At 45.3% G+C, this 26,428-nt stretch overlaps 2 protein-coding genes across 7 annotated transcripts in view; one reads left to right on the top strand and one right to left on the bottom strand.

The window, feature by feature from the left end:
* The window catches only part of LOC134458590 (myotubularin-related protein 3), a 36,694-nt gene extending 12,003 nt beyond the window's left edge, over positions 1 to 24,691 (top strand). Inside the window, exons 6-23 of one of the 2 annotated variants that reach the window (XM_063211007.1) lie at positions 593 to 675; positions 1,377 to 1,531; positions 2,711 to 2,807; positions 4,346 to 4,459; positions 4,835 to 5,043; positions 5,227 to 5,370; positions 5,882 to 5,993; positions 6,499 to 6,694; positions 14,471 to 14,656; positions 15,993 to 16,163; positions 16,874 to 17,019; positions 17,457 to 17,835; positions 19,223 to 20,050; positions 20,868 to 20,984; positions 21,282 to 21,392; positions 21,557 to 21,645; positions 22,746 to 22,772; positions 23,690 to 24,691. In XM_063211007.1, coding sequence (XP_063067077.1) covers positions 593 to 675; positions 1,377 to 1,531; positions 2,711 to 2,807; positions 4,346 to 4,459; positions 4,835 to 5,043; positions 5,227 to 5,370; positions 5,882 to 5,993; positions 6,499 to 6,694; positions 14,471 to 14,656; positions 15,993 to 16,163; positions 16,874 to 17,019; positions 17,457 to 17,835; positions 19,223 to 20,050; positions 20,868 to 20,984; positions 21,282 to 21,392; positions 21,557 to 21,645; positions 22,746 to 22,772; positions 23,690 to 23,876 — 3,351 coding nt within the window. In that variant the 3' untranslated portion in view covers positions 23,877 to 24,691. The remainder of the gene's footprint in view (positions 1 to 592; positions 676 to 1,376; positions 1,532 to 2,710; positions 2,808 to 4,345; positions 4,460 to 4,834; positions 5,044 to 5,226; positions 5,371 to 5,881; positions 5,994 to 6,498; positions 6,695 to 14,470; positions 14,657 to 15,992; positions 16,164 to 16,873; positions 17,020 to 17,456; positions 17,836 to 19,222; positions 20,051 to 20,867; positions 20,985 to 21,281; positions 21,393 to 21,556; positions 21,646 to 22,745; positions 22,773 to 23,689) is intronic. The other variant, XM_063211008.1, reaches the window with a different exon arrangement.
* A 188-nt stretch (positions 24,692 to 24,879) lies between these two features.
* Positions 24,880 to 26,428, bottom strand: part of cita (citron rho-interacting serine/threonine kinase a) — a 118,082-nt gene continuing 116,533 nt past the window's right edge. For all 5 annotated transcript variants that reach the window (XM_063211002.1, XM_063211003.1, XM_063211005.1 and 2 more), the window contains one exon: positions 24,880 to 26,362. In XM_063211002.1, the coding sequence (XP_063067072.1) occupies positions 26,339 to 26,362 (24 nt within the window). In that variant the 3' untranslated portion in view covers positions 24,880 to 26,338. The remainder of the gene's footprint in view (positions 26,363 to 26,428) is intronic.

Genomic DNA, 26,428 nt, shown 5'->3' with positions numbered 1-26,428 from the left:
TCATGTCTTGCTTTTGTATGTGTGTGTATGCCTTTGGTAGAGGCTATTTCACCAGCGCACCCACCCCCAGGGAAAGCCGGAGTGTTTCAGGCCTATTTTAGTCTGTTGATGCAATGAATGGGGATCTCACCAGCGGGTTTTTGTGAGTGCGAGTGTCTTAAGTTGACAGTTTGAAGACCGGTCCCAAGCAAATCACTTGTTGCGTAACTTGCTGTCAGCAGAAGTGTCTGGGCGGATATTCATCATGTGTATTTTCTCACTCTCTCGCTCTCTTTAGCTCAATCTGTTATTAGAAATCCCCTCAGGACCTCAGGAATGAGTCTGATACACACACACACACACACACACACACACACACACACACACACACACACACACACACACACACACACATTTCACAAACATACATGCGAACTTGCGTGAATGAGACAAACAATAGACACTACACAATTCGCTAGGGTTCTGTTAGCTATCCATCTTAGTCTCCTGACAGCCAGAGAGTTTGGGTCTTGGCCACTCGGCCCTGTTGTCTAACTCCTTTTTCTTCTCTCTCTCTCCTTCTTCATCCCCCTCTCTCCCCCTCTCTCTCCAGGTGCCGCTGCAGCTGATTGAGAGCGTGGAGTGTCGGGACATGTTCCAGCTGCAGGTCACCTGTAAAGACTGCAAGGTCATCAGGTATGGAGACATGACATACCGTCACAAGGCCCACGCCTTTTCTCCTTCAGTTCATAGTTTTAGACTGCAAGGTGTTCAGGTAATGGAGCAAGCATTCAAACACCTTAGCTCCTCATAACATCATCACAAGCTCCACGCCTATGTTGCTTTGGTTCATCTCCAGCATGTATGAAGCAGCAAGTCTGTAGGGATTGATTTCGGTCTGTCAAAACCTCTCATGCACCCTCTCACCTGGCAGGATGAACGGGCAACTTTTAAATCTCTCTGTGAAATACTGGACAGAGTTTCAACCTATAATACCATTGATTCTAATGACGAATATGCAACATTTAGTGAACATTTAGTTTTCCATTAGTTCTATTTTTTTCTGCATTAGTAATAACTGAAGAATTGCCAAGATTTGGCATAATGGCCAGACTGTCTTCAATACAGAGCTCTTTGTAGCATTAGAGCCAGCATGGGTGGACGCAGGCTAATGTCCCCCTCTGTGCTAGCAAAAACTCTGATATGGGAGTTAGCTGTAATTAAATGAAGATCAAATCCTTTAAAAGGCCTGCCTTATTTTACAATCATGACAGACGTGTGTGCGTGCGTGCGAGCGAGCGTGCGTGCGTGCGTACTTGTGTATGTGCACGGGTACATGCATGTGCGTGAGGGAGAGTTGTAGGTGTGACCTTTGACTTCTTGGCTGTGCTCCACAGGTGTCAGTTTGCGCAGGCTGAGCAGTGTCAGGATTGGCTGAAGCGTCTGGGTGCGGTGGCACGACCGCCCACTCAGCTGGACCAGCTCTTCGCCTTCTCCTTCCACGCACACAGCGAGCAGCAGCAGCAGCCACACAACGACATCTGCCGCGCAGGTGACACGCACACAAGCACACATGCACACAAACACACACCGAGCAGCCGCAGCAGCAGCAGCAAAGCAAAGCCATCACCTCAGCCATGCAGTTAACACATGTGCACAAACATATACATAGTGTATACAGATACACACACACACACACACACACACACACACACACACACACACACACACACACACACACACACACACACACACACACACACACACACACACACACACCAGGTAGCAGCCACATAAGTACATAGGCTTTGCAAGTAACACACACGCTATAGCTCTGCTGTACACACATTGTATACATACATAGACACACACACACAGCAAATTTACTATTTATATTTCCCGTACATGTTGGCCGGCGCGCGCACACACACACACACACACACACACACACACACACACACACACACACACACACACACACACACACACACACACACACACACACACACACACACACACACACACACACACACACACACACACACACACACAAACACGTGCACAGGCGTACATAATAAGCAAAGCTAACATAAAGACACTGACATGTTGTGCATACATACACATGCACATCAGAGATTGACAGTTAAGTTGCGCTACGTGTGCGGCACATTAGGAATTGGAAACCTACACGTGTGTACACACCCACACCCAGACGCTCTGAAATGAGTCGCCGGTTATCACGACATGGTGTAATCATCTTGTGTGTCAGTACATACTTGCTCTTCCTGTCCTGTCGTTCCCATGCTACGCTGTCCTCTTAAGCTGCACCACGGGTTTGCTATACAGTTACACACACATTCCTCAGACGCACATTCACTTAAACATGAAGCTCCCACACGCATTCCTCCACACAGCTGATGGGCCAGATAGTCAGGATGCCAGTGATAAGAGGGTGACTCAGGCCCGCATGTGCGTCTCACATGCCTCTTCACGCCTGACAGAAAAGAGTTATCAGTAACCCGGTATCCCCACTTCAAATTATTACCGTGTCTAGGATTCCAGCACTTGTCACATTTCGCTCGCACGCACGCACGCACGCACGCACGCACGCACGCACGCACGCACGCACGCACGCACGCACGCACGCGTACAGGCACACCCACACTCGCGCGTACAGGCACACCCACACGCGCGCTCTCTCTCTCTAATACAGCACTGTGTCGTCTTTTAGGTGACCATGTGTCATGCCGCTTCAAGAACGAGGTGGAGCGCATGGGCTTCGACATAGGCAGCACGTGGAGGATATCGGAGATCAACCGCGACTTCAGGTGACACCACCACCACCACCCCCACCCCCACCACTATTACTAGCTGCCCTACTGCCCCGGCCACTTTGTTACTGTGTCAGTGTGTACAACGGGGTCTAGTGATGGGGTCTTGTGACATGTTGTAGTGCAAGGCACCTAACCGCAAGGCACCTAACCCCACATTGGTCCAGGGCCTGTAACCCATACCCTGTACTTACATAACTGTAGGTCACATTGGATAAAAAGTGTCATCTAAGTGTAATGTAATAATAACAATGAAGATACAACATAGCCAAGTGTCTCATGGGGTCTAGTGGTGACAGGATCTAGTGACTGGGTCTAGTGCACTCACTTTGGCCCTTTCGTTGTGCATCTCTCTCTCTACGAGGGTAGACCCTGGTGTTGCCAAGTTTAGATTACCTGGCGGTAAGTTCAATTGGGTTTGAATAAATAAAGTTGGTATGTACAGTAAGAAATATACACATTATGTACGTTTCATCCATGTCTGAACTGTTCCCTCACACGTTAGATAGAACAAGATATTGCTTTTGCATATTATCAGATGCCATTTATTTGTCCTCTGAAGCACTCATCACACCAAGAGCTCTGGTCTTAAGCAATCGGAGAACAGTCTTTTGGCATTACAGTTAATTGTATTTTTATCAAGACCATCTTGGCTGATATATAGATAAGCTATTGCGTGCTGTATAGGCAACTTATTGTTCAACCAGTGGAATTCTATTCAGGACAACACATCCATAAATCATTCCTACAATATTTGCATGTGTTGTAATTAAATCAGCATACTTTGTACATGGTTAATGTGGCTAGCTAGCAAACTTCACACTGATACATACTATGACATTGTTTTCATGCCTCCTGCAGCTGATGTGACACCCCGCAAACAATTAGAGTTGTTTTGGAGGGTGGGTGTGATCCGCCACTGTGGTGCCAGAGACTGGCAGGAGGGCCATCTCGGTTACACAGCTCTCTCTCTGATCTTATCTCAGCTCGGCCTCTCAGACGTGTGGTGCGTGCTAGCCCATATAAGGGCCTGCCGAGACACGCCGTGCTGTTGTCACACTGTGGCCATGACTCTCCAACCATGTCATGTCTCAAGATTGGGCTTGTGTGTCTGTCTGGCAAACAGTGGACAAATGGTTGAGCGGTGGGTCATGAGATGGAAATGTTGCAAGTTTGGGTCTATCACTTGTAGACTGGGGAGTAAATGACATGTACTCTTTTCCACCCTCCTCATCCATAGTGTGTGTGCCCCAAAGCGCCCAACATCATCATTCTCTATGAATTTACCCCTTCACTAGAGAAGATTGCCATGTAATGCAGTGAAGTGTAATGTTGTGTAATGCAATGTGATGTAGTCTAATCTAATGTGTTTATTGCTCCGGGCTGTGCTCCAGCTACCCAGAGCTGCACCTGGTGCACTTGAAAGGATTCTTAGCTCAGTGCAATGCAATGTTATGAAATGCTATGTAATGTAATGCAATACAGTGTAATGTAATGTAATGTAATGTAATGTAATGATGTGTGTGCCTCTCCAGGCTGTGCTCCAGCTACCCAGAGCTGCTCCTGGTGCCTGCCTGGGTCACTGACAAGGAGCTGGAGAACGTGGCTGCCTTCCGCTCCTGGAAGAGGTTCCCCGTGGTGGTCTACAGGTGTGTGTGTGTGTGTGTGTGTGTGTGTGTGTGTGTGTGTGTGTGTGTGTGTGTGTGTGTGTGTGTGTGTGTGTGTGTGTGTGTGTGTGTGTGTGTGTGTGTGTGTGTGTGTGTGTGTGCGCGCGCGTCAACTTCATAGTTGTGATACTGCGCTATATAAGTATAATGAAAAAACATAAATAAAATATATAAATTGAATGTTGTATTGTATTGTACTGTATGTGTGTGTATGTTCTCATGTGTGTGAGTGCACTATCTTTAATGCAAGTATAATACAGGTGTGTGTTTTAAAGACTAGGGAGACCGTGTAACCGATTTAATTGGTTGGTATTGATGTACATAGTTTACATGTGATGTGTTTTCTCCACGTGCCAGGCACCAGACTACAGGTGCGGTGATCGGGCGCTGTGGGCAGCCGGAGGTGAGCTGGTGGGGCTGGCGCAGTGCGGAGGACGAGCAGCTGGTCCAGGCCATCGCTAAAGCCTGCACCTCTAATGGCAACAACACTGCACTCACGCCGCTCACCAACGGCTCCTGCGGACACGCACACACCAACGGAACCAACGGCACCAATGGCAACGCTGGTTGGTACACACGACACACATGCACATATTAAAGACACAGAGATATTGTACACAACATGAACTGTCTTTATTTATACGGTATGCAAGCGTATATATATGTTTCTGAACGGGGTAGGCTTACAATGAGGTGAAGGGTGCATTTGTTAAAAATAAAAAGACCTAATGTATAATTTGCATTCCTAGTCTCTCCAGAATCTGTGGGAAATGGTGACGTTGTGGAGGCGGAATCAAACAGCCCTCCTCCGGAGAAGTTGCTGATACTGGACGCCAGGTCGTACGCTGCCGCCGTAGCCAATCGTGCGAAGGGGGGTGGCTGCGAATGTCCAGGTGAGGGCCAATCAAGTGGCTGCTGCTTCTGTCATCCTCATGATTGATCACACCCTTGACTTCATCATTGTACATTACATTACACTTAGCTGACGCTTTTTATCCAAAGTGACTTTCAGGTATTTTTGAAGTGCAGGGTATTACAACATACCGCTCCAGGGACTGTAACAAATAGCATTGGTTACGGTCCCTGGAGCAGTATGTTGTTAGATGTCTTGTTCAAGGGCACCTCAGCCATGGAGTGCGATAGGGAGTGAAAGGGTGGGAATGGAACCTGCAACCCTCTCATTTAAAGCCCATCACCTTAACCACTAGGCAGCGGCTGCCCCAACACTTCAAATGTGCATCCACCTATGGACTAAATGCCTGTTTGTGCGTGTGTCTCTGGAACCTATTGACTGAAATTGCTGTGCAAGGAAGACCAGATTTCATATCAGATCTGGATGCAGGGATTGACTAATCGTGTGTGTTTGTGTGTGTTTGTGTGTGTCTGTGTCTGTGTCTGTTCCAGAGTACTACCCCAACTGTGAGGTGGTGTTCATGGGCATGGCCAACATCCACTCCATCAGGAAGAGCTTCCAGTGCCTGCGCTCGCTCTGTGCCCAGGTGCCCGACCCAGCCAAGTGAGTCAGCCCTCCCAAACCTGCCACTACCACACACACACACACACACACACACACACACAGACACAAACACAGACACACACACACACACACACACACACACACACACACACACACACACACACACACACACACACACATTCAGGCTAATTTGGCCATTTGCAAAGACATGCAATTGAAAACACATGGAAGCTGGGTAGAAGGCTGCCAACATTGTTGTGTTTCTTTTTTCCTGAACTGCTAATCAAGCTTGTGCCCAATTCCAGTTGTAATTCATACTTGGTTCTCTACCTCAGTGCAGAATAATGGTTGAATTTTGAAATAACACTGTAATTGGAGACTGAGACTGAACGCATCTTTACCTCATTACCTGTTTTCAATAGCTTGTGTTACATCAATAACTTGGCCCTCCCAATCTTTTTCTGCTCTCACTCTCTGCCTCTGTCTCTGTGTCTGTCTGTCTCTGTCCCCCCCCCCTCTCTTTCTCTCTCTCTCCTCCCTGTAGCTGGCTGTCAGCTCTGGAGAGCACCAAGTGGCTGCAGCACCTGTCTCTGCTGCTGAAGGCGGCTCTGCTGGTGGTGAATGCGGTGGAGCGCGACCGCAGGCCTGTGCTGGTGCACTGCTCCGACGGCTGGGACCGCACGCCGCAGATTGTGGCACTCTCCAAGCTCCTCCTAGACCCCTTCTACCGCACCATAGAGGTGAGACACATCCCTGCCAACACTTCAGTTTCTCCTCCTGCCTTGCTCCAGTTAACACGTTTCCAACCCCAAAACGTAGAGTCCCTATGCACAGCCCTATGCAGTCCAGCTCCAGGTGCTGGTGATTCAGTCATAGGCAGGGCTATGAATTAACTGTTAGATGTTAACTGTTTTGAATTAACTGTTAGATGTACTAGCCACACATACACTCACTACCAGTCAAAGTGGCTATGTGTTTTCTTTTCTAGCAGCCAAGCCAGCATTTGGTCGGTTGGTTGGTGTTGATTAGGAGACCTGGTGTTAGATAATGAAAAAAAAACACCAGGGTAAATCACCACACTAGTCGACTTTGATTTACTGAATGCAGGGTAGAGGAAATCTGAGACACTCAAGGTTGCAATTTTTTATACTTTTGTAAAATGTCCTACTCCGATGAGCACCAAGGAGAAAAGGAGAACACTCTGACGCTCTCCGAACGCCTGCTTGTTTTCTGACTACTTTGGTTTACTGAATGTTTATTCTGGTGTTTACATCTCCATCCCCATTCCTGGTATGCTTCTAATACAGTCAATGGAGTTTGCTCATAATGTCTGACCCCCACGATCATGTGTCTCACAGCCACCACAAAACTGTCCCATATTTTGCCATTCAAATGTTGACAGGTATGACCAGAAGGGATAGGAGAGGTATGGCACCAGTGAGTGGAAGCAGAGAATGCAGAGTATGTAAAAGAGAGGAAGACAAATGGTGAGATGGAGTAACGGTAGGGACACATAGGAGGCGAAGCAAGCGAGGCGAAATCCAACAGTCATCAGGTCGTCGCGGCGAATCAAATGGAATGGAACAGTTGGAACAGTTATGTTGTTTATTTGATTGGGCCGCGGCAGGCGAATTCGCTCCTCATTTGCATAACATTAAACTTTCTTTAATAATTTTGCTTCGCTTCGCTCCTGTCCGCTTGCTTTCGCTTGCCATCGTTTGCCTTCGCCTCTCTCATAGGAATGAATGGCAAAGTTTGCAAATTCGTGTGTATGTGTCCCTACCGTAAGAGAGGGAAAGAGGAAGAGAAGAGGCGAGGAAGTGGTTTCAACATTGGCTTATTTCACAACTGAACCACAGTCTACAAACAGCTTCCACTCTTTTGCCATCTTGCAACAGCCACAATGTTGACTTCTTAGTCATCTGTTTTTCAAAACAACCTACCCACCTGATCTGGAGGAAGATGTTTCAAATAGGTAGCCAAGATGGCAATGCTGGCTGATGGTTTAATCCACATCACAACTGAACCACTAACTAGAAACTAACTCCACTGTCTTCATGAAAAAGCCTCAAAGCTTCCCTGTGACCTTGCCAGTTTTCTAAACCACCTACCTAACTAATCTGCAGAATAAATGTTAAACAAGCACAACCAAGTGTGTGAGGTAGTAGGCATGCAGCTATTGCTGGCTAATGTTTTCAAGGTGTATATCCCATGGATCAGAGGCAAGCAATTAGAGATGAGCTCAGTCAGAGGCTGCTTGTGGAGGGTTTCAGACAGCTTTTCTGTTCTTTCTATAGCCGAGGCCCCCTTTGGCTAAGCAGCAGCGTCCTGACCTGATGAATACCCAGCCTTAGGCTGTCTTAGTTATTATAATTAGCACTTAGTTACACATGGGTAAGTGTAGACATCAATGTGGAAGAATCATGTCTCAGTGCTTTACCAGTCAATAATGTAGCAATAAGCCATTTTTTTTGTTTAACATAAGATGTTCTAGTCCAATATCATCAATTAGAGGTGCTCCGATCACCATTTTTTGGGTCCGATCACCGATACCGATCACCAAAAATCTTTATCTGCCGATTACCGATCATTGCCGATCACAAAAATGATTTCCTATTTTTTTAATAGCCTATTAATTATCCTTATTGAATACCATTTCTGCCCATAAACCAATCAATCTTAATTTGCACATGTCTATTATTAGGCTATTATTATTATTATTATTATTATTATTATTATTATTATTATTATTATTATCTTTCAGACTAGTGTTGGTAATACAGTCTACAGTATTAATCAATGTATAAGTTATTGCATAGAATAACTAAACTATTTAAGATTGAATTGAAACTGAAACATTACATCAAATAGTCTTCCACATACGAGAAAAAAACAACCTGTCGCTTTAAATGAGCAGCCTCGTGAGGAGAGCCCCTCCCCTCTCTGTCACCGTCCACAGTTGCAGTGCTCCACTACCGTTCTGAATCTCTCTCTCAAGTTTTAACCACATATGTCGCCGTTTGGTGTTTCAGCGACTATCAAACTAATCGACTGACTGCCAATTACAACTTTGAAAACAATAATTGACATGTTTGTGCTGACAACGTGAAGTTGTCGCGTGCTGACCAAGGCAACTACACAGGTTATAACGTAACATGGCTCACTGGCGAGTACTCAATCGCAAATTACATTGTCACTCAGGTAAACGGCGCATGGATCGGAAAATCAGATCATTGTTGATGCAGATATGGTTATGAATGGTGGAAATGAAGGGGGGAATGGCGAAAAGTTATAGACAAGCAAAGATGCCTTCTTTTGGTGCAGTTGCAGCTGTGCAGAGCCAGCGCCTACATGCAGCGCCAGGTGTAAAGGCAAATGGTTGCGTGAGGAATTTAATATCTCTCGATCGGTTTTTTGATCGGCATGTTTTTCCGATCACCGATCAGGCTATTTTTGGCCATTATCGGCCGGTCATGATCGGCAGCCGAGCAATCGGAGCACCTCTATCATCAATAACTTGGCTATTGTTAGTGTTCTCATGGCAAGGTACGCTAAGCATTCTACATGTGGTTAAATGAAGATGTTAATGCTGTATCTGAATAAAATCACCCTGGTGTACAGTAAGGGGTTGGAGAGAGCACAAGGTCAAAGGAGTTTTAGTATGAAGGTTTAGAAGGTTTATGTGTATGCATGGCTACCAACTTTTAGTGTACCACACACTCATTCTCTTACAGCATTACAATGGCTGCTGTTAGATATGCAAATAAGGACAAAGGAGTGAAGAGAGCAAACAGACAGGAGGCATGTGTGGTCTGCAATGATGACTATAAAGATAGCTATAACCATATTTCCATCCACACTGGCTTTGAGAACGATAACGCCTGCTGTATAACATTAACAAGCAGAAGGGGTGAGTGACGTCTCATTATTCCGATTGGAAGTCATTGTGTGTTAGGTCAGAACATCCCTCTGAAATAGGCTTGGGCGATGTCCCCCTAATTGGCAGCTGACGATGTTTACAGCAAAGAAACTCAAGAGAAAGAACAATCTCTTGGCGGGGAATGCATTGGCCACGGTGTAGTACGGGGGCGTTGCCTGAGGACACGATTGGATGGAAAATTAACTCCCATGCGCATGGTCATTGGTCAGTGGGTGCGATGGATGCCATTTTCGTACTCCCTTGCACATGGTCAGTGGGGGCAACATCATGATGGACAATTTGTGGCCAAGTAATGGCAGCTGTTGGTCAGCAGTAATTGCTGGGGGTAATTAAGGACAGCTGACAGACATTCACGCTGTCCTATGACCTGTTCCATAGTGAATAACATTTCCGTACTCCCCTCGCCATCATTTCCTACTACGCTGTTATGACGTGAGTAAGCCCTCTTGTCTCAAGCCTCTTTGGTTTACAGTGAGACGATGCGATGGACGATGACATCGTCGTCGTTGGGGGGGGGGGGGTAATATTATTATTTTTTTAATTATCATAGGTTTCATTTTTTTGCCTTTCACTAAGCTATTATTTTAATATGTTTGCTTTAAGATAGGCCTAAGTCAAATATAGTAACAGTTTTTTAATTCTTACCAAAAAAAAGTTTAAACCTCCTCCAGCTGCGCTACTGTCTGCAACAGAGATGGTCGCTCCTCTGCTGTCTGTGAGAGCGTACTCTCCCCGAACGACCCCTCCCCATCGCCCTTCTTGTCTCTCGTGTCACCATCAGCTGCTTCAAGCCCGCTCTTCCAAACTCCACCGCGTGGAAACTTATTTTCAGTAAATTTCGCGATGCAGCCTAATGCAGGCTGCTACTAGAGTGTGTTATTTAACGGCGTAGTTCTATTTCAAGACCAGCTGTGTCACTGCGTTTTTTACATACCGGTACATAACTTTAGCCATGCAGGCAAGCCCAGAACGTTTGTCAAATGGAAGAGATGAGAACCCACGCGTGCCTTCTCGAGGTTTTGCAATGGATTTTAGCCCGAGTTAGCAAATTACCCGACGCGAATGCAGTGGTGGACGAAGTACACCAGTTATGTACTTGAGTAAAAGTACAGTTACCTTGCATTGAAAACTACTCAAGTAAAAGTGAAAGTATTCACCTGACTTTTTTACTTGAGTAGAAGTACAAAAGTATCTGCCGTCAAAAATACTTAAGTACTAAAAGTAAAAAGTAAAAACTTAAAAATGAAGCATTTGGTGCAATTTTAATATTTAAGTGTTGTAGGCCTAGTTTGGTCATATCTAATTAAATATCCTCTGATTTGCATAGGCTATACCAACTGAACATGTTAGAACTAGGAATAACAGGCCTCGGAAACACTGTGGAGTAAGTCCATGGATGTTATAGCATCAGAAGTTCATTTTCACCTCTCTAAAGATTTAATACTGACCCTAACATGCCCAAAAGAACACATGAAAGGCCATTAATATTAAGAAAGATTAGGCTAAAATTGATTATATGCGTATTAGAACAACTACTACAATACCCCCCAGCCGTAGGCCTCGTCCAGTGTAGGCCTACTTATTTGTGACGGCAAGGAGTTAGAGTAGTAGCCAATAAAGTACTTTAAGTTTAATTTTTGTTATAATTATGGTTTTGGGGGACCTCTTATTATTATTATTATTATTGTTGTTGTTGTTGTTGTTGTTGTTGTTGTTGTTATTATTATTATTATGTAGTGTTTGGTTATGTTAAGGTTGGCTTAGGCCTATGTATGGACAAACAGACTTCTTGGGATTCTAAGCTACCTTTAAAGATAGGAACATCTTCATATACTTGTAATGGTCTCTATTTGCTAGATGCCAATGATTTGCAATAGCCTACTTGATACAACTTAATTGGAACACTTGTAGCCTACTGACCTGACTTAAGGGAAAGGATACATGTTGCAAGGATACATGTTGAATGTAGCCTCACTTTGCAACATATGGTGGGCATGACAATCCTCATGTAAAGATACAAACCCTTTAAACAAGCCTCTTTTCCATAAAGTTGAAGCAAATCATTTTATTGGTGACAGGGGAGTCTATTAGACAAGTAATTGTAACCCCCAACTACTTCAGAAAATACTGCAATGTATTGAGGGGAAAGAATCACGGAGTTGTGCGCCTGGATGGGTTGGAATAAACAGCATATTTAGGCATCCTGTGTAGGCCTACTTGACTCAAGAAACCAACACGCTACAAAAGCGGAAATTATGTGACTCTCAAGTCATAACACAGATATAGCACGGTAAGTCAAATAAGCAGTAGGGCCTACATTAAGTATCAATTCGCTGATTATTCAGTTCAAACGCGAAGCCTATCAGACAAATTTCGTCTTGTCAGGCGAGTGCAGCCTGCAGTGCGAGCTAAACCTCTCCCCCCTCACACAACGAATACGACGTGCAGATTAATACACTCTAACAACGTTATTGTCGCCTGCTTTATTGTTTTCCTGTGCTTTCCGCATGTTACTAGAACGTAGGTACAGTTTCTTCTTATTTAAATTCGTCTCGCAAGTCGCAACAGTGGACACATCAGTGGTCTTGATCTGCTCGCTTTCCTTCTAAAACTAAATCTGTACAGTAGAGCGTGTTGTCACGTGACACATTACAACCAATCACAATGGCGAATCTCTGAGTCTGCCAATCGGATTCAGTTTCACTTTCTTCACACAAGCGTGGATCTCAGATTTCATTTGACCAGGGCATTAAAAATGAATTACCGGTAATTCACCTGCCGTGTATCGCCTTAAAAAAAAAAGAAAAAAGGAACGAGTAAGGAACGAGTGTAGCTGTAAATGTAACGAAGTGAAAGTACTAAATTTCACTTTGAAATGTAGTGAAGTAAAAGTATAAAGTCTTACCAAATAAAAATACTTGAGTAAAGTATGAAAGTATTCAGAAGTATGAAAGTATGAAAATGTTACTTAAGTACAGTAACGAATTACATTTACTTCGTTACTGTCCACCACTGCGCGAATGTTTCTTAAGCACACGGCGAGACTTTTTAATTCATCAATGGAAACAATTGCGGTGAAGCCACAAAGACGCGGGCAGACATGGAATCGCTTGCGCTCCCTCTTGGCAGTGGGCTAATCAGAAGTGTACTACAATCTTGTGTGGTGTGGCTACTTCACAAGACATCTCCATCGCGGAGAGATTAAACATTTTGAGTCGAATTTCCGTTAAACATGAAATGGTAAACTGTCGCAATTGCTGAACGATTTGTTGCTTTCACTTTAGACTACTCCGGAGGGAGAACCAATGCCTCATGACTCTCCGTTGTAGAAACTTGGGTCACATAAATAAATGTAGGCAATCAGACACTTACTTGAAACTCATATGCAGCAAACAATAGTAGGGCTTAGTTCACAAGTTTTTTTTTATTCCATTGTGTTTTTTTTCGTAGCTATAAAATTCACTCTGCTTGAGGCTTGTGTTGACAACCTCGGTCCGTTCAGTCCTGCTACCTGCGCAGTCCGCTGCTACTAGGGATTTTACGGTAATGTTTCAGTTTATTGCAATGCCAAGCACCGTAATGATGGCAATAGCAGCGGCTTCAAAAATACAAATTCCTTGGCATCACGATGTTGGCTGTCCATCGTGATGCCAGCTGTCCATCGCCGATGGACGATGACATCGTCTATCGGCACAACCCTACTCTGAAAGTGATCCAGACAATGTCATGGGGTATATCTTTATTGTTGCAGTATACAATGTACAGTTATACAATACGGTATACAGCTGTGGAAAAAAAATAACAGACCCCTTCGAAATCTCAAATTCTGATTTTCAGTTTTTTTCTTACTTTACTACTGATGGGGAGGAATGTTTGAGTAAAATTAAGATGGTTGTTTCATTCTATAAACCACTGACAACTTTTCCTCTGAATTTCGAACAAACATTTTACCATCATAATTTTCTTTGCCTTTTTTGAGGTCTGAAAACATTGTCTCTTTTGCGTTATTTTGACTATTTGTCATTTTCTGCAAATAAAAGTTGTAAATGACAATAATGTCATTTGGTGGAAATGTCAGCAGTTTATAGAACTTTTTCAAACGCATACCTATTGATATTAAAATCAGAAAAACTGATAATTTTGAAGTGGTCTCATTTTTGATTAATGGTGGTGAATACAAACTATTTTAAAATGATTTTCATGACTTCATAGATGAGAACAGAACAGCCCTTTAGAATTGAGTACCTTAAAGTGTGTACTTGAGTAAAAACAAAGTGTCTGTCACATGGGACCTCTAAGCAGAAATGTGAACTACCGGTATGCTTGCTTGTAAAACCGCAATAAGAAGGTCAACAATTTTTGTCCTGATCTGTGGATGACTGACACCCAAATGCACTGACCACGCATTGTGACGAGGCTTAGCCAAATATGTAAGTCACAAGACGTGTTTAAGCTTTTGAACGGTTACTACTACTTACTACAACAAAGTGTAAATGAGCTCATGTATTCCTCACTCTAAAAAGGCAGAATCCCAGACTAAGCCAGACTCCTCCTTCCTGTCCTGTCCCGTCCGCAGGGTTTCCAGGTGCTGGTGGAGACTGAGTGGCTGGACTTCGGCCACAAGTTCGCGGACCGCTGTGGCCACGGCGAGAAGGCGGACGACCTGAACGAGCGCTGCCCGGTCTTCCTGCAGTGGCTGGACTGCGTTCACCAGCTGCAGAGGCAGTTCCCCTGCTCCTTCCAGTTCAACGAGGCCTTCCTGGTGAGACATGCTCACATTCTGTTGGCAGAGTCACCATTCGCTTACCATTGACTCATTTAAGCATCGACTGACTCAGGATGATGATTAATTAACTTTTTAATCCTATCCCTCCATAAAGCTGAACTAAGCAATATCTGTTATAGCCAAATAGGCACTCTCTAGGTTGTCTCCACAGTTTGGTTTGAACATTGCAAAACAAAGTGGAAAAAAGGCAGGTAGATTGTGTAGAATGCGCACATTCAAAATGTTCACCCGATTTTCAGACCGCAGTCTCTGCATTAAAGAAGCCATGCAGCAAGCCAGTCATTTGAAACAAGCCAAGTCAGTCTTAACTCAGTTTTGCAGTGTCATGACTCGTGAGTGTTCAGCAGATGAACATCTTGGGTTTCCAATGAGTGTGCCCTCCTCCCTCGTATTTGCTTCAGCCAAATGGTGGTAATACCTGATCCTGATTAGCAGCACAATTCCCACAGCCGGTTTAGGTAGAGATGTGCCAGCCAAGTGGGGAAATCCACTCTGCCAAAAGTGAAGGCAGGGGGAATTCATGGCAGAACATTTTACCTCCTACGTGTAGGCGATTTGCCCACCAATGCAGAGAGAAGTAGAAATAGAGAATGGATTGGTTCTAATGATGACATGTCAAATTATATCAAGGAGGGCAAAAACATGGGAATTAGTCTGTTCTGTTGAAGATGATTTGGTAAAATTATGTTGTACTTGTACCTCTGCTATTTTTGTGACTACTTCAAAAAGTGTTTTGACTACTTCATGAAGTATTTTTGTCCTGATTTCATTCGCGTTCCCTCTTCTCTGACACGGTCGTGTTGATTGAGCGCAGTCTCATCTTACTGCTGAAGGAGTTTAAATTTCAGCTCACACAAGTGCCTCTTGTCTTTGTTGACATCTAAATTAAGAGGGTGTCTTCTCACTTAAGGGTGCTCTTTGGGACAAGTTATTTTCTCTTGCTGCGGTGTGTGGTATTTTCTCCAAAGATGCATAGTGGCTCTATTGTTAAACTACTGTATGGGTGTGTGTGCGTGCGTGCGTGTGTGTGTCTGAAGTACTCTTACCCTGTTTGTACAATCTTACTCGATTGCAAGTTGCTTTTGTTATAAAGCGTCTGCCAAATGTAATGCAATGTAATGTAATGTCATGTAATGTTTGGCTTTTGGATTATTCTGTAATTTCCCCACATATTGTGCTGCTGATTATGACGGATGTTCTCATTTGTCAGCCGCTTTGGATAAAAGCATCTGCTAAATGCAAGGTAATGTAATGTAACGTGTGTGTATGCGTGTGTGTGTGCGTGTGTCCTCTCCTCTCCTCTCCTCTCCAGGTGAAGCTGGTTCAGCATACCTACTCGTGTCTGTTTGGGACGTTCCTGTGTAACAGTGGGCGGGAGCGAGAGGAGGGCTGTGTGCAGAGCAGGACCTGCTCCGTCTGGTCACTGCTGCGGCCGGCACACCGCGCCTTCAGAAACATCCTCTACTCACCACACTCCGAGACGGTCAGCTTCTACACACACACACACGCACACGCACACGCACACACGCACGCACGCATGCATACATGCATTTAATGCTCTTTAATACTTTCTATTTGGATCTCAAATGTTACTAATCCGAGTATTGGTGGAACTATTTCATGTACTATTTTGTAAGGGCTTATCAGACACAAAACAATGTCTCATGCATAGACTTTGCTACAGTTCATACACACACACTAGGGCTGTAATGATATTGTAGAGCAGGGATACTCAGTTACTCAGTTTTTCCAAATTCCTCCAAATAAAGGGCCAACACAAACTGTTTTTAATACCACCCACATCGTGACAAGTTCTCGCTCACGTGCTTTGTCAACATCGATCGACGAAATCAAAGTCGTCTGAGCCTACTGACTGGCAAACAGGGAGAAACTTACTATTGTTACAGCCCTAACACACACACACACACACACACACACACACACACACACACACACACACACACACACACACACACACACACACACACACACACACACACACAGACACACACCACACACTTTCACGTGCAGCAATCTTGTATGGATTACATCGATTCCATGTAATCCTTTGAAAAATGTGTATTGCATTCTTGGAATATCTTAACCAAGCTGCTAAATCAGTATCGATGTTGTTGTGATGTCTTTGAATATATGGGATGCCGGAATTGACTAATGGTGTGTGCGTGTGTGTAGGTGCTGCATCCTGTGTGCCACGTGCGTAACCTGATGGTATGGAGTGCCGTCTACCTGCCCAGCTCCTCCCCTTCTACACCATGTGAGGAGTCCTGTGCTCCTTACCCAGCACACAAAAACTCTGGTGAAGACGTACCCAATGGCAGGTGAGCATTCCAGGAGAATGTGGAGTAATCAATCATAATGATTATACTGTAGTTATTATCAACACCGCATCCTCTGAGGACATATCCAACAGCAGGAGAGGCCACAAGGTAAAAGTTTGTATTGGAGATATCTATCTAGGAGTCTAAATGACCAATAATTATAATTATGGTGTTGCCCTTAAGGTTGCTTTTACACAGTCTTCAGAAGCAATGCTGACTAACACAGTGGAGAGCTTTTCCACGTTCTAAAAGTAAAATAAAAATAATGAAGAAAAAAAATCAGTGGTTTATTATGATTTTTCAATAAAATTAGTAGTGGCTCATGGTACCACTGCAATGATTCCTTCGTATGGTTAGCACTTGCTGTGATGGTGCTTTGATTTGTCTGCTGATCTGCGTGTGTACATGTACGTGTGTGTGTGTGTGTGTGTGTGCAGGCTTCCTAAGACGCGTTCCGTGGACGACCTGCCGTCGGCCTGCGAGGTTGGCGGGGGCCCTCCCCCTAGCCGGCGCTGCAGCGACCCCAACCTGCGCGCCCTGGAGCTGACGGCCATGGCCACATCACCAGACGGGGAGGAGGAGGAGGAGGACAGCAGCCCCAACCAGCTGGACATCGAGCCCAGCCCCAGCCCCAGCCCTAGTCCCCACAGGCCCGACCCAGACACCACCAGGGCAGAGGAGGAGGAGGAGGAGCAGCCTGTGGAGCGGGCTGAGCCAATCAGAAAGCAGGCAGCCGAGGTTTCTGGGAGCTGTGAGGAGGCGGGGCTGTCTGTGGCGGAGGGCGTGGCCCCAGCTCAGATGGAGCACATCCTAAAGGCAATGATGATTATTATTTGTTTGATTAGTATCATTATTTTAATTATTTTATTATACCTTATTTTAGTTTATTTTTTTGGTCTCACCGCCACGTAGCCCACTTTGGAGGACACCTTTTTTTTTAATAAAAACTTTTGACATGCATAACTTACAAAAAAAATGCAAACAAGGCTTATGTTCCTCCAATCTAAGACAACAAAAGACATAAAAGATGGACAGACACACACAACCAATGTTTGTCAGGCTGTTGCAGTGGAGAAAAGGGAAATGCAAGGATACACAGGCAGACAAGTAGCTGTGAGCAAACAGGAAAAGTGATAAATAAAATATATTTTTTCATATTAAAAAGTGTGTGTTTGTGTACATAAATACAATATGTCATCAGAGCAGAATTTTACAGTATGTAAGAAAGAGATCCTATTCAGGGATGGTTAATCTTCTCCAGGTATGACCACCACAACTCTCATCTTCACAGGTCAGTGATCTCTAAGGAAGTGTGACACGCCAGGGACACATGGAGGTGAACTTAGCAAAGCAAAGAGGCAAAATTCAGTCTTCCATTCTTACAGCTCAACAGTCAACAGGTCGTTGCTGCGAATAAAATCAATGAAAACATTTACGTCGCTGATTTGATTGGCCGCCGCAGGCCAAATATTTTTCGCTTTGCTTCGCCCAGTTCGTTTGCCTTTGCCCCATTTTGATTGTCATTTAGCTTTGCTTCTCAAATTTGCGTGTTTATGTCCCTGGCGTCACACCTTGACCATCATTACATTACATTTGGCAGACGCTTTATAACCAAAGCGACTTTCAAAAGAGGACATATTCAAGCCAACATCACAAGCAAATACAATGTGCACAGGAGATATACAGAACAACAAGTGCAGTTGCAGAGGGGTTAGTTTTTTTTTTTTTTTTTTTAAATTAAAGAGTAAATAACGAGTACACACACACAAACTAAACTAAACTAAACATCATGTCAGGAGTCTGCCCTGGGGCAAGGCCAGTTCAAGCATTAGTCTAGTAGATTCTCTCGAAAGAGGACTAGCGATCACTAGCGAGTTAGACAATAACGACTCACTCACATCTTTGCAAGGGACTCCTTTGTCCATGGTGGAAGGGAGTAGCCTAGAGCATATTATGAACTCCAAGTGTTCACACATATCCAGCAGAGCTCATGAATCATCTTGGAAAGAGGAGAGAAGCGCCTTCAAACTCAAACAGGTCCAGTTGTTTACAGCTAAACTCCTTGGATAAACATGAGCTGAATGAAATGCTTTAGAAATCAATGGGGTAAATGAGGGGTACTTCTTCTTATTACAATTTAGTATTTAAATGTGCTATTTAAATAAACAATTAGAACCTAACTTTACTTGACTTGTTATGACAGGAGGCCCGTGAGGAGGGGACAGTGGTTTCAGTCCCTCAGGCCACCACCACCACCACCACCACCAATGGCGCTCTGTCTGAGGACGCCAGCGAAGACATCACCCCCTCCACCCTCTCCACGCCCTCCCCCCACTCTGAGGCGTCCTCTGCAGTTCCTGCTGCTGCCGCCGCACCTCAGGACCCCGTGAGTCAGCTGTCTGAGAAGCTGGTGGAGCAGGCTCTGGAGAACGCCACCAACCACACCCCGCCCCCTCTGCCTAGTCACATGACCAACGGCCACTGCAACGGCCAGTCGGAGCAGGATGGCTCGCCGCTGACTCCGCCTCCTTGTGGACAGGAAGGGGCCGGTGAGCGAGCTCTTCCCGCCACCTCAGCCCAGGAGAAGATGCCTGAGCAGGCAGGAGCTCCACTCAACACTCCCTCCTCACACCAGCACCAAGCACAGCCTGCTGCAGCGGCCCACCCGGAGCCCCCCCGGACTCTCAATGGCCTCCACTCGCCTTCCCACGGTGCCTTGCCACACCCTCTGTCCCCCTCCCCTAGCACCATGTGCAACGGCGAGAGCCACCACCCTACAGCCAACGGCCACAACCACCATCACCTCCACCACCACCACCACAACCACCGCAGGCCGCCCAGCCGCCAGACCTCCTGCTCGGGCACAGGCAGCGGGCTGACGTCCCCCTGTGGCGGAGGCCTCCGCTACCCCCGCAAGCTGTCGTCGGGCACTAGTCCCCGGGCACAGGGAGCCGCCTCCTCCTCTACAGCACTGCCCCCTGCTGGACACCTGGAGGAGGACGGGCTCAGCGTGCACAGCGATGCAGTGCAGGTAAATATGCAATTATATGTTTTTATTATATGGTGTGACGTCATCGGTCGAATGCTCCATTCATTTCAACGGGGCTCCCCAACGTTCGCACGTCTGTTATTTTTCGATAACGGACGGGTTGGTCTATAACAGACCGCTGTCAATGGCAACAAGACTTTTCACTGCTAAAGCGACTTTTCAACAAGACTCTAATCAGCTGCTGTGATAGACAACACCTGTTGTCCTGGCTACCTAGCTGTTGCCTAGCGGTGTTCCACAACGGCACTGTTTTGTTTTGTGCAGCAACAATCTTAACATTAAATAGGCCTAAAGAAATGTCCCCGCCATGTGTGAATCATTTAAGTATATCCATATAATAAGCGGGTTAACTTTCGGCGAGTCGGTCGCTTTGTGGAATAGCAGCACTTCAGAGAGAACAAGACCCCTCCGCTCCGCGTCGGGGTCTAAAGATTCTCTCTGTCGTGCTGCTATTCCACGGTAGCGACCTTCTCGCCGAACGTTAACCCTTACATAAGACACTTATTGATATACGATATAGGTCATTATTTATTTAGGAAGCATTTAGGGTATTCATTTATTATGTATAGATTTTCATATTCATGTATGTATTGGGTATAATTGATAAGGTATGTGCCTGTGCACTTATGCAGTATAGATTAGAAAAGGTTGAAACATTACTTTTTAACTTAACATCGCTAAATGTTCTCCCATCTTGCGTTGTAATGTCTGTCCTGCACTGGCCGCATGGTATTGTCACTTGAGAAGCGTGTGCATGTTTCCTGTTTTCTAAAGCTGAGTTTGCCTCTGACCTGAGCAGGTGCGTCTGCAGCAGATGGAGGCGGGTCACCAGCTGCAGGTGGAGAACCTCAAGAGGCAGGTGCAGCAACTCTGGAGTCGCCTCCGAGTCAACAACGGAGAAGCACCCAACGACATGGTGAGGGGACATACACACACACACACAAACATTGACTGGTACACTCACTCACACTTCACTTGCTAACCCACCCATTCACTTATCAGTGTGAAAGACAGCTGTGTGACTGCAATAAATTAATGACCCATCAATATAAAAATGAAATGAGCTGTGGGCCTGCATGTGTTTCCTAGATTTATAAGGAAATGTCAAATAGTTCCCTTGGTTGCTTCCCTGCATTATTCCCATCCCCTTGACTAGTGATGATTTTACCCTTTTTTTGTTGACTTGACTTGAGAGTTCTTCTCCTCTCCTCAGGTGTCAATGGCAGACGGGGAGAATAATCTGGAGCCGATGTGTCTGTCGCGCTGCAGCTCCGAGTTCTTCTCTGAGGGCAGCTGGGAGCAGGTGGAGCAGCGTGAGCCGGAGGTTTGTACACTAGTGTGTGTGTGTGTGTGTGTGTGTGTGTGTGTGTGTGAGATAAGAAAAAAAGAAAAAATAAGAATAAGAAAGTGGTTGGTAAACCTAGAGACAAAATTGCCCTAGTTAATGTGTTTTGAGTTAATGATGTTGACATCTCTGTTTCTGTGAAGGTCACGAGGTGGTACCCAGATCACTTGGCAACACACTGCTACGGCTGTGAGTCCAAGTTCTGGATGGCAGCACGGAAGCACCACTGCAGGTGAATGCACATTTCCTTTACAAATGTTTGTGACACACACACGCACACACACACACACACACACACACACACACACACACACACACACACACACACACACACACACACACACACACACACACACACACACACACACACACACACACAACGCTTCATTTTGAAATTCAACATGGTCTGTGTTAACCGTATCCACCTCACTCCATTGTTATCCTGTCTGAGGAAATTCTCCAAACCATTTCGTCCAAATGTCAGTCTTTCTGATAGCCCCTCATCAAATGTCTCGTGGCCGTAAGCTGACCTGGTTCTGTTCAAAATTGTGAACGATTATGTATGGCGAGGATGACTCATAACGTACAAGATCATGGGATCTGTGTCATAATGGCCAAGCATTCCGACCTTAACAGTTTCTCTGCCCAATCAGAGAGCAGGGCAGTGTGTCATAATAGCCAAGTATTCCGGCCCCATACGGAATTTACAATAGGCAACTCCCCAGACCTAATCTCACTTGTGATTAGGTCTGGTGTTAACCAGGCAAGTATTTTACAGATGAAAACAAGAATTAAGATGTGAATATGCTATGGGCTGAAAGGCCAAGCTGCTGCTCTTCAAATGGTTGAGAATTGAATGGTGTCAGAGCAGGAGAAGGGAAAAGAAAGGCAAGAGATGAGAAGAGTCTTTAGAGCTTGTCTGATGATACGCATACTGACATGTGTATCTGTGTTGAGGCTCTGATCCACACACGGTGAAGAGAGGAGCGATTGTCTGAGGTTCTTGTTGTTACTTTTGGCTGAGGTTGGCTGCTTGGTGACGTCTGTGTGCTTTGGTGCGCACCCAGTGGAAAGTGGATCAAACGAGAGGCCTGTTCATTAGTTTGCTTGTATGACTTGGGTTGTGTGTAATGAAAGGAGATCTAGAGTGCTTGTGTGCTGTTGGTGCAGCAGGATATGATGGCGTTTGGGAGCGATGTTTGTGGAGTGCGAGTGAAATGGAGTTTGATTGGATTATGACACAGAGACACGGGCACAGAGTGTGCCTTTCCTTTAGAGCTCATCCCTGGTTTCTGACTCTTCCTCTCCTGTCTCTCCCTCTCTCTCCTGCAGTGCCAGAGAGCCTGTTGAAGAAGCCTGGTGAGAGATGCCCTTCCCTCCACCCCTCCATTCCCTCTTCCCTTCTTTGCATCTCATCTCTCTTGATCTTCACTCATTCATCATTGTTCACTCTCTTCTCCTCTCTTGCTTGTTTTGTTTCTGTTGGTTGACATTCACACGCTTGTTTTACTAACTTTTTGCCTGGCTTATACCTTAATCCACCTCAGTATCCCATTCTGCTGTATCCCCTCTCTGTTCCCCATGCCGCGTTTCTCCAAATATGCCCAGTCATGGTGCAGCCATGCCAGCAGGCTTTTGAAGATCTGAATCTGAGGTAGAAAAGCAAAGGCAGCACAGGCTTGAGGTTTTGTTTGTTGAAAAGTTGGAGGAGAGCAGGTTCTGAGAGAGTAAGGAGTGAAGGTGTGCAGGAGCGAGTTGCTGGTTCTCACGGTTAGGCAAAAGAGAGGGAGGCGGAGAGAGATTTGGAAAAAGAGAGATTTGGAGAGGGAAAATGAAAGACTGGGAGAGAGCTGGACTGAAGGGCGTTGGGCACTCAGCCTGGCATGAGCTGGACAGATCCCATTAGCCCCAGCAGAGCCGAAATGTGAGCCGGGGCCTTCTCATGCTTTTAGCATCCTCTAGTTCCCCCATTAAAGAGCCTCTATCTGCACTAAAGCACGCTTCGCTGTACAAAAGAAAAGTCCTCTACTGACTGTGAGAGCTTCTTGTAAAAAGTGCTTGTTGAAATGCTCCTCTAACATCCCATGTTCATTACTCTGGCTGATTAAGATAGTTGGAACTTGAATATCCATCAGCCTTGAGTAAAATCATGAGTTTACAAGTGTCTTTGTAAATGAATGCATGATTGGTGCTAATAGTGCGCGTCTAATGAATCATTGTTCTGTCTTCCTCACCCTCTCCGTCTCTCGCTCCCCCTCATCCTGTTCTGACTCCAGGAACTGTGGGAACGTGTTCTGCGCGAGCTGCTGTGACCAGAAGGTGGCGGTGCCGAGTCAGCAGCTGTACGAGCCCAACCGCGTGTGCAAGGCCTGCTACGGCCACCTGCGTATGAGCTCGGTGCCCCCGGCCGTGCCCCCCGCCGACCTGGAGCTGGAGAAGCCAATCACAGCCAGCTCCAACTAGACACCACAAACACACCCCTCTCCCTTCCTCAAAAAGAATCAGCCAATCACAGATAAGCGTCAACTCACCGGAGCGTGTTGGGCCAGACAAGCCTCGACAGCAGAGTTCAGCCAATCAAAGACTAACCCCACCCCCAAACAACTTGGCTTAGACTTCTCTCCCTCCCCAGCGCTCCTGTAGTGGTCAGTCTTCACTCCCCCCCTGGACTGGACAGATCACAGATTACCACAATATCCTACCCCAATACCCCATCCTTCTGTGTACACATAGAATTAACAATTGAGCCGCCTGGGCGTGTGAAGAGAATCTTTTGCACACACAAGCACACACACGGAAGACGGGATATTTAGTGTGAATGAGATGTATGTATATAATGCCATGTGTACAGCTAAATTTGACGATAGAGAGTAATGGGATGATGTGTGTGTGTGTGTGAGAGAGAGACAGAGAGACACCAGAATGGACTCTTATAGCTCAGCTCTGCTACCGTTGCAAACCGTCAGCTTGTTACCGGACTGTTGGAAACAACCATGGCGACCCCTGAGGCAGCGCTATAGACTGTTGTGACGAGGTGACAGCGGTGAGCCACCTCAGTGTCACGTCATGTCGGACTCCTGCTCATGTATCCCATGCTGCTTTGCTCCCCTTCCTCCAGGCTGAGTGCTGAGGGCCTGTGCTGGGGGGTCCCCCCCCCCTCTCTCGATGGTGTTGAGGAGGGGGCCTCGCCGCGTGCTGAGAGACTGTTTTGCCTGCAGAGGACGAGGTGCTCCCAAAGTGTGTGAATGAATTAAAGCACATCACACTGCCCACCTACACTCAAGTGTCTAGTGTGTGTCTGTTTCAGAGTTAAAAAAAAAAAAAAAAAACATTTTAGTGTGAGAGGAAAGGGTTTGTAAATATGAAAGGACAGATTTTGGCACAGGAAGAAAGACTTGCCACAACACAAAATGATATACTACCCCACTTTTAAGATGGAACAAACAAAGATGCAGCGGACAGGGGACCAGTGAAAGAGATTCATTTTTAATAGTATTTATGTTTAATGCTTTTTGAACATAAAAAAAAATCTACAAGGAAAGCTTAATTCGGTCAGCGGTTGTTAGACATCTGCATTATTAAGAGCACAATGGGAGAAGTGCATTTAGAAGGAAAGTGGGGTATGGTTAGAATATAAACGTAGAATAAACATTAAAAAAACAAAACAAAACAAAACATTAATAGGACGGTCAAAAAGATTAGTGTGTTTGCACAATCTTTTCCATCCAACATGCTACGAATTAAAAGCGTGAAGAGATACTTGCCGGCTAGTTTTCTGGGGCAGTTGTTGCACCGCGTGGCACTTTTTCATAGGAACAGAGTCCTGAGGTTCACACATTACCATGGCTACGGATCGAGAGGACAATGGAACTCGTTGGACAGACGGTCCACTTGTTTCTAGCTGTGCAGCTCATTTCGTCTGCTATAGTAACAATCTTAAGTCATACCATACCTTTCTCCTGTTTTAGAATCAGTAAAAATATATATATGCTTAACAGACAATAACTTAAAAAAATAATTGGAGGGAGCCTGTAGCAAAATAAAAAGTGATTGAAATGTTCAAGTTCCTTTTTTTTAAGCCAGTATGTTTGTTTTACAGGATGGAGTGCATTAATCTGCTAGGCATCCAAGCAAAATGAATTCCACTTGAAGCAAAACATCTGGACATTTTTTTTTTTTACATGGTTGATATTTAAGATTTCCACATTCAAGGATAGAGCACAATACAAACACCATTTTTCATGTGTTTCATATCTTTTAAACTCTTTTTGACATAACAAAAATAGTTATTATGGCTTCACCAGCCGTATATTCCCTTTAAGTCTCTTATAAAAAGTTGAGTTTCGAGTATGTACAGTCAAATGACATCCTGAAGTTTTACAAAGTTCATTTTAGCCTTTTTTCCCCCACAAAGACCAGCGGGGCAGGGTGCTGGCGATTGTGGGTTGCGCAGAGTGCTGGGTTGAAAGCAAACAGCTTAGTCAGGAGTAAGAGAAGAGACAGAGAGAGAGGGATAAGGAGAGCTGAGAATGTGAAAGGCAGAGAAAAATGGAAAAAACATGAAAGTCACTGGCTCAAACGACGAGAGCCAGAACTTTTTAATTTCCCTCTTTTCCTCTGCCATCACCCATGAATAAATTGCTTTCTGAATTGGGGACACCAGATGACTCAACTAAGCATCCCAGAGAATTAGATGTCTACTTAGGCAGGGCCAGAAGTAGCACAGAACAGTTGGACATCTTTTGTAGTCGGATCATCTACGTAGGAAATATTGTGCTGTTACATTAGTTTAGTTTAGGACTGCTACCCTGTGGTGTTACATCTACAGTCGGCCCACTTTCTGATTTGTCATTCACATGGTGGTCATTTCTTTCCGGGTGATGAGATAGGTGGACCTCACTTCTGATTGGTGGATATGTTGTCGCTCAGACTGATGACTGGTCCCATACCTACAACACAAATACAAACGCACAAATTAAAACACTTCAAGGGTGGAGTAATGAACAGAGGTAATC

The sequence above is a fragment of the Engraulis encrasicolus genome, chromosome 11, assembly GCF_034702125.1.
Source record: "Engraulis encrasicolus isolate BLACKSEA-1 chromosome 11, IST_EnEncr_1.0, whole genome shotgun sequence".
In the NCBI taxonomy this organism is placed as follows: Eukaryota; Metazoa; Chordata; class Actinopteri; order Clupeiformes; family Engraulidae; genus Engraulis; species Engraulis encrasicolus.
This window is presented reverse-complemented; position numbering and strand designations above follow the sequence as displayed.